Source organism: Suncus etruscus, chromosome 3 (assembly GCF_024139225.1).
Source record: "Suncus etruscus isolate mSunEtr1 chromosome 3, mSunEtr1.pri.cur, whole genome shotgun sequence".
Classification (NCBI taxonomy): domain Eukaryota; kingdom Metazoa; phylum Chordata; class Mammalia; order Eulipotyphla; family Soricidae; genus Suncus; species Suncus etruscus.
In genome coordinates, this window is record NC_064850.1 from 131,138,210 (window position 1) to 131,155,430 (window position 17,221).

General features: G+C 35.3%; 1 protein-coding gene across 27 annotated transcripts in view; it reads right to left on the bottom strand.

Moving 5' to 3' along the window:
- EPB41L3 (erythrocyte membrane protein band 4.1 like 3) overlaps positions 1-17,221 on the bottom strand; it is a 232,394-nt gene that overhangs the window by 97,542 nt on the left and 117,631 nt on the right. For 26 of the 27 annotated variants that reach the window (XM_049769977.1, XM_049769973.1, XM_049769976.1 and 23 more), the window contains exon 2: positions 1,728-1,933. In XM_049769977.1, coding sequence (XP_049625934.1) covers positions 1,728-1,933 — 206 coding nt within the window. The remainder of the gene's footprint in view (positions 1-1,727; positions 1,934-17,221) is intronic. The other variant, XM_049769956.1, reaches the window with a different exon arrangement.

Here is a 17,221-nt window from a genome sequence, read left to right on the forward strand (position 1 = left end):
TAAAATCAGCTTTCAATGTGTATTAGGAATGATAAAATTTCATTTTCTTCTACTAAAATAAAAACTTGAATTGAGAATGAGCTTTTTGGGTTACTTATATATCAACCACAGCAGCATCTTAGACAAAGATAATTTAAATGGATATCTGATTACTAGAACACAACAAACATTGAAACGTTGCTGTGCATTTTGAAAACCCCTTAAAAATTCTACAAGAGTAGTCTAACTCAAATAAAATGGTAGTTTTAGTTATATAACGTACTATAATTAAAAGAAATTAGTCTCTTCAGTTTGTAAATAGGAAGCTGAGGACCAGAGTTCTCTGTGACTACTAAAATAATAAAAGAAAGAGACAGAATTTAGTTGCTGATCATCTAACCCTCTAATGGCAGAATGTCACTCTTTTTTTAGTTTCAAACATCTCACATTCTTAGGCGATAAAACTGAAGTTAATGATATCTGGGTATGGAAAATTTACTTTCTCAATGTTTATTCATTTATCCCCACTCCCGTATCTATTTCACTTTAGAGTTAAAAGAAAATAATAAAAGGAAATTCTATCTATTAACATTATTTCTAAAAATTTATAAAAAAAACACTATGACCATCCCACTTGCAGCAACTCCTTCTTAGATTTTATTTAACAAGTTGGGAGGAGCATCTCCACTTCTAAATATCTTCAATCAAAAATAATAGAATATAATCAGGCACAAAAATAAATCTTTTTCCTAATAGCCTTTTAAAAACACCATTTAAGGGATGTAGTTCAGTGGCAAAGTGTAGGGTTCACGTGTGAGACCACAACACAGGTAAATCCCAGGATATAATCCTTGTCTCCCCCCAAATTTTTTTTAAAGTGAAACTTAAATGACATGGGGAAAATGCAATCATCAGGTTGTTAATACAGAGTTTAAATGTTATCATAATATGTTGCATCTTCCAAAGAATTTCACTAACATACTGATTTTAGATCTCTTCCCACATCATCTAGAATTAATATTCCACCTATTAAGAGCAGAGCAATTGTTTACAAGAACGCTCAGATTTCTTGACTACACATAAGTTGGTTCTCTAAAATGTGGTGATTCCAAGTTCAACACTTCAAACAGAAAAATTTAAACATGAATTTATTCAAGACCCATATATAAATCAGGTATATTTTTTGTATGAAAAGTATTAAGAAAAATAGTCAAAAGACAAGTTTAACAAACTTGTCTACTAAATAAGTCTAATAAAGTTGAAATATACCTGTACATAGAAAACAATACAAGCTATTATATATATTATATATTAGATTCAGAGCAACCTCTTGCTAAAAAAATAAAATTAAAAAAAATTCAAACTAAGTTATAACCACTAGGTTCAAATAAAAAACAGAACCAAAGTCAAGCCTCAAAGTTAAGGATTCTATCCTTCCTATAAACCGAGATAAAACCAATAAACTGCAGTCCAGATTTCAGTGAAAGTTTTAGTGCTTTAATTAAATGAAGGAAGTTTCCAAGCAAGGTTGTGGAATGTCATTCATTGAAAGCGTTAAAACAGCATAAATTTTCATCTGCTTGCAAATTGAAAGGACAAAGCAGATAACCCCTCATAGTTACTGCTAGTGCTAAGAGACAAACGTTGGACCGGATTCTGGAAAAGCTCAGTAAACATTATTTAATAGATTTTCTGGGTGATGCTAGCAAGTGCAGGGGAGCAGGGCAAATGGGGAACATTGGGCTCACCTCCTTCCTCACAGGAGTGCTGTGTGCTGCAGCAGCAGCCTCGAACTGTTCCAGTGCCTGCCTTTGCTCCTCAGCACTCAGCTCTGATCCAGGGTTTTGCTGGGCCCCCTCTCGACCCTGTGGCCCTGCAGCCTCTTGGGACTCAGCTTCCTGCTCTGGCTTGGATTCGGAATCGGATCCTGATTCAGTTGTCATGGTTGATTGTTCTGCATGCAGAAAAAGAAAAGGCCCAATTACTGAGGCAATAGTCTTCCCTAAGCAAAACAAATAAAGACACAAAACCTAGAATGCACTGTGCAAAATGGGGAGAGAAAGAACCATTAAAAAAATATGGAGAATCGCTAACACAATCCCGAGGCTCTCACCTAACAGATATTTGTCCAGTTTACCATCAACATATGTACTGGAAAGGTTTCACAATTAACATATGACAAAATAAAAGTTGATTTGTAAAGATTTTATTCTAGTAAGGCTTCATTTTACATATGACTGTAGAATGACATTAATATCATAACAATTATATAATTTAGATGCACTAAGTTTCTGAAAAATTTTTGATTCTTTCTGTTTGTTTTTTGGGCCACGCCCAAGTGTGATCAGGAGTTATTCCTGGCTCTGCACTCAGAAATCATACCTGGCAGGCTTGGGGGACCTTATGGGATGCCAGAGATTGAACCCAGGTCTGTCCCAAGTCAGCATCGTGCAAAGCTAATAATGCCTTAATGCTGTGCTATCACTCTGGCCCCTCAGAGAAATTGATGTGCTGCATCACCTAAATATATATTTGAATTTCTAGCAGATTACTGGGCAAAAGTGGTTATACTTCATGGTATTTGGGGAAGACGAACTTGGGTTACACTAATTCTTGGTTCTTTATTCATGGATCACTAATGAGTAGTCAATCTAATAATGGAAGTGGATGTTCTTTTCCTTCCTTCTCCTTCATGAGGGCCCTGATCAACTTCCACAATTTCAGAATCTATGCATTCTCCAGAAGCAAATACCTTTTAATATTTATTCCTATAATGCTATTATTCACTTGTAAATTAATAAGCACCGTTATAATAGAAGCTTCTTCAGAGACATAAATTATCTGATACTGGATAAGCACTAGCCACACTGAAGGGGTGTAGCCTAACCCTTCATACATTCTGCCCTTAACAAGGTAATTCCCATATGCTTGTTCATGGCTCCTATCAACTCCCTGGATTGCTTGCTTCATATTAAAAAAAAAAACTATAGATATCAATATAAAATAGTACTAAAAACGTATAAGGCATATTGGGTTGGAGAGACAGAACAGGTTAAGGTGCTTGCATTGAACTGACCCCTGTCCAGTCCCTAGTACCATATATGGTTCCCTGAACCTTGCCAAGAGTGATCCATGAGAAAAGAACAAAGAATGAACCCAGGATACTGATGGGTGTGGCCCATCAACTAGTTTCCTAGAAAGGACACATATATTTTGTATTTCAATCTTCACATCTACGAAGTGAGAACTAAAAATGATCATATCTAAAGAACTTTGCCCTATTAAGTGAAAAGCCTGTTTAAGAAGTTTTTTACATAAGCATCATGAGAGCCACAGTGCCAACGACTACCAATATATATGGTTAATATCCACAAACTGTCACATTATTTCCTCCTAATTCCAATTTTATGATAAAAACATCATAAGCAAAAGGTTAGTGTGGTACTTTCTGCAAATGATATACTACTTAGTATAATATCAAATTATGCAAAATAAAACTCCAGAGTAAAGCTACTATTTGGTTTCTATTTTCACAATATGCATTGGAATATGTTTAATAAGCTGAAAATGGAATATTAGCATTTTAATAAGCAATCAATTTCAGGAAGTAAATATTGTATCTGTAGTCTATATGTCTTTTCTTTTAACAATCACCAGTTATTTTTTTGTTAAATAAAAGACACATCAATTTGGCATGTGCTCAGCTGCCCAAAGTCAGTAAATATCAAGTTCAAACAGAGACCAAGATCATAATCCAAGGAAAACGAACAAATTTTCCTTTCTCATATTATTACATTATATATTTTCAACCAAATCGTGAAGGTAAATATTAGATCTCTCTTGTGCACTTTCTATTGGAAAATGGTACATCTACAGAAAAAGCAGTGGAGAAAGATGCAAGATGGAAGCATTTTATAATTGAAACTATAATCATACTATCTTTTAGAAAGCAGATTAACCTTAGTAATTCACTTCTACCAGATATAAAAACAAATAGTTGCTTAGAAACAAATAAATATGTTGAAGGCTTTCACCAAGTCCCAAAAGCTTCATGGTCAGTGGTAGAAATAGACTCCCAAAATGGATTTCTTTATCTTTCTTTCTGTTAATAAACTCTCCATTTTTTAATAATACTCTCCCATCACCCAGCTAGAGAGTACAGTGAGCTGTGGCTATCTAATTAAGTCTGGACTAAGGAAAAAACAAAACATATTAAATGTGATCAATGTTTAGAAGCATATTCAGCTTCATAAAGACAAAGCCATTTGCCTCATTTCCTTTTGCATAGGCTGTATATTGACTGATGTGGCTGCTACAGACCACTCATGGAAGTTCCCAGGCTCAGGAGGATGTTAGAACTGCCTCCCACCTGCTTGAGTCCTCTGTTTCCTCCCAGACTCAGCCCACCTGCCATGAGGCAGAATTCAATTTGTTTTGTCTAAACCCCAGTACAAGTCCCTACCCAATTTAGTGCACATCTGACAAATTAAAGTTGTGCCTGAATGGAATCATATTCTAGTTGCTTCCACCCACAAAAAAACAGTAACTTTCCCTTGACCATGATCATATCCTTTATCAGCTGCTACCATATTTCTTTGCTTTATAAGTTGCTGACAAGAGTTTCTGATGAATTCTTATCATCTCTGCTTCTTCATGATCTTTCTCTGTAACCAATCTAGTCTGGTTCCACCACATAAATATTATCAGAAATAAATAGTCTTGCTATTTTTTGACTAACTTTAATAACATAAAAAGTTAATGTCTATTGAGATATAAAGTACTTAGCCTTAAAATGAAAGGTTTTTACATGTCTGCATTCAGCCAGCTTCATAGACTCACTCTATTCTCACAAAAGATGTATGCCATGTCATAGAAGATCATGGGTACACCATCCGGACAGCTCAAAACAGCAATTTTGGGATGAGAAAGCAACCCAAGTACTCACCCTGTTAAAGCCATGACAGCTGCACACAGCACCGACAGGTGCCACTTAGCCAATGGCCCAATTTCCCTACTTAACCACTCAACTCTGCAGAGACACCAAACCACCAAAGCTCCAGATATGGCAGTGTTTGGGATGACATCACTAGGAATTTGTTGGCATGAGTGCAGGCACCCTCCCTCTCCCTTGTACTTCCAGAAGACCTGGCAGTTAAAAGCATGCTCCATAAAAGCTGAAATATAAGTCATAGAGCTTGGAATTCCTGGATCATGCAGAACTTTTTTCAATACTGTTATCCCAGTAGGATAACACACAAATATAGATGTTAATGTGGATTCAAAGCCACATAATGTTCAGAAACAAAGCAAATAAAAGAAAATCAACTAGCAACAAATCACTTAGCAAACATTCTGACAAAGACTTAATGGCCTCATTTTGATTTACATTAATTTTCACAAATTTTCTTATTGCTCTACTTTTAAAAAATAATCTCATCAGTTACCTGTAAAAAAGGAATATAAAATATATTATTTCGGGGGCCGGAGAGATAGCATGGAGGTAAGGTGTTTGCCTTTCATGCAGGAGGTTATCGGTTCGAATCCCGACGTCCCATATGGTTCCCCGTGCCTGCCAGGAGCAATTTCTGAGCCTGGAGCCAGGAATAACCCCTGAGCACTGCCGGGTGTGACCCAAAAACCACAAAAAAATATATATATTTGTAAATAAAAAATATAATATATATATTATATATATATATATATAATATATATATATATATATATTATTTCGTGCCTGGTGGGAATGGGTGAGAATGAGTGGGAATGAGGGGGAATTTTCCATTAATGGTGGAATTGGTCTTGGAACAAATTATGAGAAACTATGTAATACATAGTATTGAAAGTAAATTTTAAATACAATAAAAAATATTTAAAGTAAAATAAATAATGTAATTTAAAAAAGAAGTTTTAATTTTTGGAATTTCACTAGAATCAATATTTAATTTCAAATATATGAAAGGACATAAATTTATATCATACCAAGAATATCCATGTAGATTTCAAAATATTTTTATTACTTTCATCGGACCCATATGCTAATATAAGCAAAGAAATTGACTTTTAAACAAAATTTAAAATAAACTTAGGTAAAATACTTATAAATTTAACTTGTTATTTAAGAATTTTAAAATGTATTCTACCACCTTTGTAACCAAATGTCAAAACATTTTAATATATTATGTAATACATATATATAGTTTTTGGTTTTAGGGTCACACCAGGTGATGCTCAGGGCTTACTCCTGGCTATGCGCTCAGAAATCACTCCTGGCTTGGGGGGAGCATATGGGATGCCGGGGAATTGAACTGCGGTTCATTGTAGGCTATCATAGGCAAGGCAGACATCTTACTGCTTGTGTCACCACTCTGGCCCCTATATATTATATAATATTTATAAAAATATTGTTATATGATATGTATTTACATTAAAATGACCCATTATACTTGTACTGATTTTGTTCCTCATACATATTTAATTTTTTTTAAATTTAAACACAGTGGTTACAAGGCTATTCATACTTATTTCTTGCTCTCTTGAGGCTAAAATTTATATATTTCTCTTTTCCATTCATTGAAGATCACTATTTTCAAACACTATTTTCTCTTCTAGTATATACACACTGAACTAAGTATAACTTGACTATTTAAGTTACAGAAAGTAAGTACCACCACTGGAAATCTCAAATTGAAAGTGATATAAAATGCTTATGCTTTAGTCCTGGATTTAAACTCTTTCTTCTGTAAACCATTTACTGCATTTTGTTTTACCTGATCTAGATTCCTAAAAACTCTTTTTTTTTTTTGGTTTTTGGGTCACACCCAGCAGTGCTCAGGGATTACTCCTGGCTTAATGCTGAGAAATCCCTCCTGGCAGGCATAGGGAATCATATGGGATGCCAGGATTCAAACCACCATCCTTCTGCATGCACGGCAAATGCACCACTTCCATGCTATCTCTCCGGCCCCTAGATTCCTAAAAATTCTAAATTCATAAAGTTGGATAAGAGCAGTAAGAATGCTAACTAGTGATAAGAATCATTATTTTTTGCAAGAAACAAACTATAATTCATTATGCTTCTCTCAAAACTATATTAAAAAATTATCAAAGGAAAAGATAATGAATTTTAAAGGAGGTATCCTGCAGGGATACAAAAAATCATAATCAGAATTCCTGATCCATTTGTCCATAAAAAAACCAAACAGCCATATGAACATTGAAGAAAATAAAAAATGATCAAACGTAAACACCAAACCCAAAGTCAACAACAACAGAATTGATACCCCATCTACAATAAGCTATACACAAAGGGAAACAATTATACTAGCACACAACAATTTACTTCTCAGCTAGTGCTCTGAGAAAGGTGTGAAAGTTCTGGGTAGACTTAACAGTCAAGAAGACATATACCAGTGTGAAACATGATCTACACTTATTTGTGCAAGAGCATGAGATCTATGGTAACTGGAAAAAATAGGTGTGAATGTATTGACAAGAGACTGGATAAAAATTGGATTACTTGATCCTTGCTAGAGAGATTTAATCTCACAGCAGAGAGTCTACTCATTTAGTCATGAGAATAACTAACATGAGAAAGATTGCGCTGAACATTTCCATTATTTCCTTAAAACTAGACCAAATCAGTATACCAAGTAGGTCTTGCTGAGCAAAGCTATATCAGTTATTCCACAAACCACTAACACTTGCATTCAGGACTGGCCAATCTTAACTATTTTTGAGAATTTATCAAAAAAAGAGTTGGGACACCAAGTGTTTATTGGTGTCTCAACAATACCAATAGCAAGTACAATTCTGATGGATCTTCCAAATAAGATTTCTGGGCACACTAAGTTCAAATTTGTTAGTCAATATACATGTCGTATGGGGTTGATGGACTATACAATGAGCAGAGGGCTTTGGGATGTGACTGAGTTGTATGATACTTGCCTTGCAAGTGAGGTCCCCAGTTTAACTGCTGGCACAGCAACAAGAAAAAAAGTTGTAAATGTAATGGATTCAATAATTCAAGAAAATGCTTCCAAGTACTATTGTAAACCTATAGAGGATTACTTAAACCTCATCAATATAGACATTAAGATTTCATAACAGCACTTCACTTTTATGATCAAGTGCTGGGAAATAATTTTTAAAAAAACTCAGTAAGATAAAAGAAAAGTCAGAGTCCCTACTTCAATGAATGGGTATTCTGATACACTGCCAGTACACCAATTCCAGGACCCAAAGCTCAAGAACTAAGTGCAAAGAAGGCTCAACAGAAGGCTCTGAAGGACAGAGAAAGCTTCCACATGAAATCTTGTTTGATAGGAAAATAATCACTGATCTTAAGTTCAAAGTTAAAGTACTAATTTTAAGCTCTAATTACAATAAAAACTCACAGACTAATTCAGGAAGATAAAAAGGAAATCTGGGTTAATTTAATGTGGAGATACTGGGTGGGACAGAACTCTGGTGAGGTAGGAGGGTGTGGAACAAATAGGAAAAACTGGATTCTGGTCTCAATTCTACCCCTGGTGCCGTGACCTCAAAGGTCACTTCCTGTTCTAAAATGGTGAAATTCTAGAATTCCCGAGAATTAGACAGTTATTAACAAAGTGAAATCTAAGAAAATTATGTCCTCAAAGATGCTAATGACAAATGCTAAGGGAACTTTGTGACTAGCCCCAAGGGCATAAAGCAAGTAGGGCAGACAACTGGCAGCATTCTATCCAGAATCCCTGCTCTCTTCCTCACAGTGAGGTCAGGCTGAAGGCTGGGTTAATTAGTTGAGTTTATTAAGGTTTTATTTAATTCACTGAAGCACTTCACCTAGATAATCTGAGGAAAAAAAAAACCTAAAGTAAACACATTCAGTTTCTTAATCCAGTATGGGAGAAAATGTATTTTCAGTAAGCCATAATACTTTTCAAGTTCAAAAATGTTAGAACTATGAGTAAGAATAAAATGGATGATTTCAGTGAAGATTAGAACATAGATATACATAAGCATTGACTCTATCAATATGTAGTCAAAATTCCAAATTCAATAATGCCTAAATCCAAGGTATTTAATTCACTATTCTTTTCAAATACCAAGAATATATGGTTGTTCCCACGAGTATCCTTAAGTAGATTTCAAAACACCAATAAAATATCTGGGTTACCTCTAAAGAAAGAGGAAGCTATGCTGAGAAAATATTTTAAAATGAATATCTTTAGTTAATGTCAAAGTATATGAGTATAGAGGGGACAAAACTACTTGCAAAATAAATTTACAAAGGGAATTTGCCTTGGAAATGACCAACCCGTGTTCAATTCTCTGGCATCCCATATGGACGGCTGAACCTGTCAGGAGTGATTTCTGAGTATAGAATCAAGTAACCCCTAAGCAGCACTGAGTGTGGCCCAAACACTGAAAGAAAAATAAGGAAAGGAGGAAAGGAGGGAGGGAAGGAAGGGAGGGAAGAAAGGAAGGGAGGGAATGAGAGGAGAGGAGGGAAGGAGAGAGGGAAGGAAGGAGGGAGAGAGGGGGGGAGGGGAGAAAGGGATGAAGGGTAGGAGGGAGGGAGAGGACAGGCAAAGGAGGAAGGGGAGGGAGGGGGAGGTGGGGGGAAGGAAGGAAGGAAGGAAGGAAGGAAGGAAGGAAGGAAGGAAGGAAGGAAGGAAGGAAGGAAGGAAGGAAGGAAGGAAGGAAGGAAGGGAGGGAGGGAGGGAGGAAGGGAGGGAGGGAGGAAGGGAGGAAGGGAGGAAGGAGATTATACAATGATGTTGAATATACTAAGTTTCTTTGTTTTGGGTGATCAGAGAGGTTTCTCCAAGAAAAGTATATTTAGCAGACATTCCATCATCAACAAAAATCACCTGAGGAGGTTATGTAGGTTACTACCACCCAAGAAGACTAGCTTTATGGATTCAAGAAAAATCAATTTGGTGTGGTCAAAGAACAAAATAAAGGTGGAGGCAGCTGAGATTTGGTGAAAAAGAATGGCCAAGATGAAATAGATGTGAATAAGATCATATCCTACAGGCCTTGTCAATTTATAAGCTGAATATTAATTTTTTTCATTTCAATATATGGCTTTTTAAAATTGAAATATCATGAGATACTGTTACAAAGTTGTTGATGTTTGAGTTTCAGTCATACAATGTTCCAACACTCATCCCTTCACCAGTGTGTACTTTCGATCACCAATGTTCCCAGTTTCTTCTCTGCATTCCACCCCAGAGCAAATACTTTTCTTCTCCCTTTATTTCCCTCTCTCTCAACAGAATTACAAACAGTATTAGTTTGTAATAATTACTAAAAGACTATCATACATATCATTTTCCCGCCTTCACACCAGTTCTTGTCCAAAGTGATCATTTCTAACTATCATTTCACAGTGGTCCCTTTTCTGTTCTAAACGCATTCCCCTGGTTCCCTTTATGGTAAGCTTCCTACCAGGGACTAACCCTCCTTTCAAGGATGAAACACCATTAACTAAGCAAGTGGAAGCAAAGATAAACAAATGGGATTACATTAAATTAAGAAGCATTTGTACCTCAATGCATTTTAAATCTTAAAGTGATAAATGATAATAGGGTCTGTGGATGCATTAACAACAACAACAACAACAACAACAAACCCACACAGCACTACTGAGTAGAGATGCAGAACTGTTGAGCAGGCTACATAGTCTATGCAAAGAAAAAATGCTAGACAGAATTGAGAAGTAGGAGAAGAAACTAAGAATTGAAGTATCTTCTATACGATCAGAAGTTCTAATGAAGATTTACAAAAACAGAACAAATAAACTGATCTGGTTTTAGACAAAAAAAAATCTCATAAATGCTGAACATTTCTTATAAAACACATATGGACGTGTAGAGGTAAAAAGGTTATAAATTACACAGTAAGTAACATGCTTGAAACCAACAATAACAAATGGCAGGTCTCAATCATTCTTTTTTTGGTGGGTTATTCCATCACATTAACACAGAAAATAATCCACAATAATTTTATTTTTAATGCTTTTAGTCTCAGTAGATGAGAAGTACGTACTGCCTCACTTTATTTTCAATAGACATAATATTATGGTCCAAGTCAGTGGTTTTCAACATTGTTTTATATTTGCAGACCGGTCTAAGCCATTAGTAAGTGACAGCTTCAAATTTCAAAAACAGTAAATTAATGACATGAAAAGCTCTAGAGTTTTTGGGTATAGAGTATTTTTCTGGTCTTCATTTGAAAACCTAAGGAATAACTTATTGGCTTCTATACTTAATGCGCTTATTTTATCCATAATCTGGCAGAGTAATTTAGTCTAGTGTCTGAGAAGTTATAAAATGATTCCCACCACTGAGAAGATGTCATTACTGACAACATAAATAGGTGCTAGTAAAGTTTCTATATGATCTATACAAGAATTCTGCTGTCAAAGGGCTTTATTACATTTTTAAGGACTTCAATAATTGATTCTATTTTTATCCACAGTTGAACTTAGAAAAAACTACTTTAGAAAATGGAAGGCAAGTGCTTCCTCTATAACAAATTTACATTTTTTTTTTACTTTGGCAGGCATTTGAGTCTAATTTTCAATAAACAGATAGCTAATAATAAATCAAAACAAAAATTTCAGAGCACCAGGAACAGTTTGCTGTTCTTAAGTCAAACTAAATACTATAAAGTGTTTGTTTTTTTTTTAAGCTAAATATAGCAACTATTTTTCTATTTTTTGCTAACCACATTTTTTTCTTAAGAATCTTTTACGATGTCTTTACTGTATCTTTTTTTTTTTTTTTTGTGGTTTTTGGGCCACACCTGGCGGTGCTCAGGGGTTATTCCTGGCTGTCTGCTCAGAAATAGCTCTTGGCAGGCACGGGGGACCATATGGGACACCGGGATTCGAACCAACCACCTTTGGTCCTGGATCGGCTGCTTGCAGGGCAAACACCACTGTGCTATCTCTCCGGGCCCAGCATACGTGTATTTTAACCAAACTCTACACAAATATAAAATTGCACTGCGTGGTTTTTTAAAAGGAAAATACAATGTCTAAAATATATGAGTCATCTCCTGAGTTTTACAATGGAAATGATTTCTCATCATCTTATGTACTTTTATAATTATATTTTAGTTAACAGGGTGTGATTGTTGACAACATAAACCAAGTTGTACACAAGGAACACACAGATATATGGTACTATGATATATGGTACCTCTGCAATGGTCTCTCTTTTTTTTTGGGGGGGGGGGCCACACCTGGCGGTGCTCAGGGGTTACTCCTGGCTGTCTGCTCAGAAATAGCTCCTGGCAGGCACGGGGGACCATATGGGACACCAGGATTCGAACCAACCACCTTTGGTCCTGGATCGGCTGCTTGCAAGGCAAACACCGCTGTGCTGTCTCTCCGGGCCCATGGTCTCTCTTTCAAGTTCACTGACTAAGAACCTCAGTGAGGTGAATGTTACTCCAAAGACAGATGAAGACAGTGAGGTTAGTGCCAAACTCACACAAGGTCAAATAACAAGCGCAGACACAAGAGCTAAATCTGAATTTGCCTCCAAAAAAAAATAAAGAGCTCTTTCTTTTCTATATGTTCTTTACTTTGGTAAACCAAAATATCTACTCCTAAAATTCGACTTCTATTTCAGAATTAGATAACTTAACAAAAGTCATTGTTTTACATGATCATGTGAAAAAAAAATGGTGGTGTGAATTATTTCTAGATTCTTAACAATTCAGAACTTCCCACTGGTGGTGACTTTTAATTTAAAATGAACAAGCCTAAATTTTAAAAAGCTTAATTTTGCCATTGTTGACATACAGGGCCTGAACTTGACCAGAAAACAGCAATATGTTTCAAGGTGTAAATGTTGAATTCCATTGTTTAAAATTTTTAAGAACTCCACAGCTAAAATCAAAAGAGGAAAGGAAAGATGATGCATTTTCTTTATGTTGGCCAACTTGGAAAGGACTTATTAGCAACAAGATATACTTGGCACCTTCATGTAGGAGCATATTTTTCTAGTACCCAACATCTGACTCTGCATCTGTGAGAAATGAGGTGTGAACCAGAAAGAGTGAATAAATTAAGACTCTTCCTATCTACCACCAAATAAGAACCCTTTGACTCTGAAATGGAGTTTTCTCTGTTACAAAACCCTTCATTTTAAAAATAGAGAAAAAAGTTAAGTCTAACATTTTCAATCTTTACACCTAGCAGCAAAGAAAAGACTCATCCAAACCGGGGAATATCTAGCTGAGAATTTCTGTTCAACTCAGGTTTCTGCTTATAGGTGTAAATACCAGAGATTTGAGAGCAAGCAGCCAGACAGCAAGAATGACTCTCAAAATGAGTTCAGGACAAATAAATACCTTTTGTATCTCATTCCCTGTTAGTCTAAGAAAGCACTGTGGTGAGACTGAGAAAGAAAATAAGCGACAAACCAGAAAACAAGCAGTTTTATAAGTATTTGTAGTTTGACAGATCTAGACTATAAATCCTAAAGATCACACAACAGGAATGTGTGGTTATATCAACTAAGACAGGAAAAAAATGAATGTCTATTGCCCAAAAAAATAAACTAAATGGGAAAATGCCAATCTATTATTGATTCCATTAAATACCAAAATCTAATATTTAGGAAATCACATAGTACTTAAGAAACCATATAAAATAACCATTTTGAGAAGACAAGCAGTCATTAAATATTTAAATGAATGATAGAACATATCAGTTTTATTTAACATTAACGTGTCCTAAGTTACATGACTACAAATGATATCTCAGAAAAGCAGATATAACTTAGTCTGACCTATTAAGCCCCTTTGTGTTTCATGAACAAGAAGCACTTTTAATGGCTCTCAACTTGTCACCACACAAATTTAATTAAATTTGATAAGTTTTTCTCTTTAGTTATTTGTAGCATGTTTCTGTATTTTAATTCCAAATAAATAGAATCTATATTTCCCATAATTTTATATCACAAAGTCCTTGGTACTCCATTAATACCTCACAACTCAAAAAATAACTCAGATGGCATTCTGGATCCTTCCACACTTGGAATTTTGACAAGCTGATGAATTTTTGTCTTCAATACAAATGTGAAGCCAAGTGTTTAATTATTCTGCTTTTGCGATAATGCATCAGCTTTTATCTCTATGCTAGTAATGGATGAAGACTACAAAGAATGGTCTTTAAAGATCTTACAGTCACACAAATGAGCCATTTACTGCCTCATCAAGTTCTCTGAAGGCCCTGATAAGAGGATCCTTTACTCTGGGCTGTTTACTCAGTGCCAAGAGCACTAAAAGGGCTCCCCATTTGTGCTTACTCTAATGAAAGCTTGAAAGAAATTGGCTATGTCTGCTCCTATCTCTGAAAAGACTCAGAGGACTAAAACTCAGCCCAAGTTTGAATCGGCATTTGAAAATTCTGATTGCATTGGGGTTCAATTTTCCAACCAATGTTCTAAATATAATTAAATGATCGCAGGTGACTCTTCTCTACTGGAAAAGTAAGCTAATATAAGCTATTGCTCTTCTGATAGTCAAATCCATGTCCTTTCAGCTCAATGAGGAGTACCTTAAAATTTCACGTCAAAATTAATTTGAGAAAAACAGGATGAAAATGGTACTACTGAGATCATTTAGAATCAGAATCTTTGATAGGTCTAAGAAAATCTCCAATTCCTCAGATCTAACTTAAAGTAGAGAGAATACTCTGAGCACAGATGCCTAACTTCCTGCCCCAAAGGCTCCACACACATCTCCTTGCAACTCAACCAATTTCTTACAGGCTATTTTAAAATTTAACCTGGCATTCCAAAAACTATATCCTAGACTGCCAACAATGTGTGAGCATATCTGCACTTTTCAAAGTAATTGAAAGCCTAGGTTAAACCACTAGACTACAAGAAGTTACAGCTCTAAAGTTAAAAAAAGAATAGATTTGGAGACAGAAATGACAGATAACAATCTATCACTGATCCTGGACAAGACCATCAAATTGTGCTTATTTTGGTTACTGTCACAACATGGGATACTTTGCATTTACATGTGATATGTCAATTTTTTTGCTGACTTATATCAAAGTTATATTCATATCACATGTGTTGAATTTTAAGATGTTCAGTTTAACGATCTACTATACTCATAGCAAGCTTTATTTCATAATAGCTCAATTCTTTCATTCTAGTCATGCCCAACATTCTTTCTAACAGAAAACAGTACCGAGAGGAATAATTCTTTTCCACTTATATTATGATTATTATTATACTTTACTATGTATTATTATTATATAAGATAAAAACAACATTTTGCTCCTCTAGAACAGAGAAAAAATTTATTTTCTTTTGTTTTCATCCACCTTAAAATGGCAAGAATTTTCACTGAGGAGAGAACAATTGCAAAGGAAGTGGAAGAGGAATAGATAGGAAAGGAAAGAAATAAGGTTTTTGTAGTTATAATTCAGAGGTTATACTTCAGTTTTTGCCATAGTGACTATTCCAATGTGGACACCCACATACAATGCTCTTAATTCTATTCTACAAGCATTGTTGAGCAATTACCCCGAAGTTAAGATCTTCTTTACTATGAAGAAGAGGTAATACACAGGTTCTTTTTTTAAATAGCTCTCATGATGGTGCCTCTTATTTACCCAAACCTGAACACCATTAGAGCCTGCCACATCCTTTTCTATAATACCTTCAGTGAAAACTTTGCACTCAGAAGCCTGGTAGACTTTTCCCTAAGTAGGTTCTCCTGGGACCAGCAAGTGGATCAAAGTTAAGTTCAATCACTTTTCAATAAATTTAGGCCATGGCCTCTAATATGACAACTAAGATGAAGACATCTCTAAGACATGAGAAACAATGACTATGAGTACAAAAATATAGTAAGAATGACACATTTTCTAACCCACTGTTATTTTCACTGATATTTGTTTCCAGCTTGATTCTTGGAAAGTTTGAAAGGGAAGGCTAATTCTTTCAAACAAAGAAAATTTCTTCAAAATCCCCCACCCTCTTACTCATAACGCTAGCTTGGCATCATGGATGGTGTGGTGTTCTCCAAGAGAACTGGGAATTTATTGGCAAGTTAATTTAAAATACATCTGTTCATGATTTAGCACCTGTAAATATTTGATATTTTATTTGATATTATTATTTTATATTTCCAGAAATGCATAAAAGTATCCTATGGAAAAGGGGTTGTAAGCAGAAAAGTTTAAGAAACTCTGAATTGATGACATGATACTATATTTAGAAACCCTAAAGACTAACAAAAAACTTCTAGAAACAATAGACTCATATAGCAAAGTGGCAGGATACAAAATTAACACACAAAAACAACAGCCTTCTTATATACCAATAATGATAGAGAAGAAATAGATATCAAAAAATAATCTCATTTACATTAGTGCCACACAAACTCAAATATCTTGGAGTCAACTAAACTAAAGATGTGAAGGATTTATACAAAGAAACTACAAAGCCCTGCTTCAAGAAATAAAAGAGGATACACAGAAATGGAGGCATATACCCTGCTCATGGATTGGGAGGATTAACATCATTAAAATGGCAATACTCCCCAAGGCATTGTACAGATTTAATACAATCCCTCTAAGGATACCCATAACATTCTTCAAAAAAGTGGGTCAAACACTCCTAAATTCATCTGCAACAATAAACACCCAAGAATAGCTAGAGCAACTCTTGGGAAAAGAAATATTGAAGGCATCACTTTTCCCAAACCTTAAATTGTATTACAAAGCAATAGTCATTAAAACAGCATGGTATCGGAATAAAAACAGACCCTCAGATCAGTGGATTAGACTAGAGTATTCAGAGAATGCTCCCCAGACATACAATCAATTAATCTTTGATAAAGGGGCAAGAAATGCAAAATGGAGCAAGGAAAGCCTCTTCAACATATGGTATTGGCACAACTGGTCAGCCACTTGCAAAACGACTCAGACCTCCAGCTAACACCATGCACCAAGATCAAATGCAAACAGACTAAAGACCTTGATATCAGACCTGAAACCATAAGGTCTATAGAACAACACGTTGGTAAAAATACTCCAGGACATTAAAACTAAAGGCATTTTCAAGGAAGAAACAGCACTCTCTAAGTCGAAGCAGAGATACACAAATGGGACTATATTAAGCTGAGAAGCTTCTGCACCTCAAAGGAAATAATGCTTAGGATACAAAAGCTATGCACAGAATGGGAGAAGCTATTCATCCAATACCCATAAGATAAG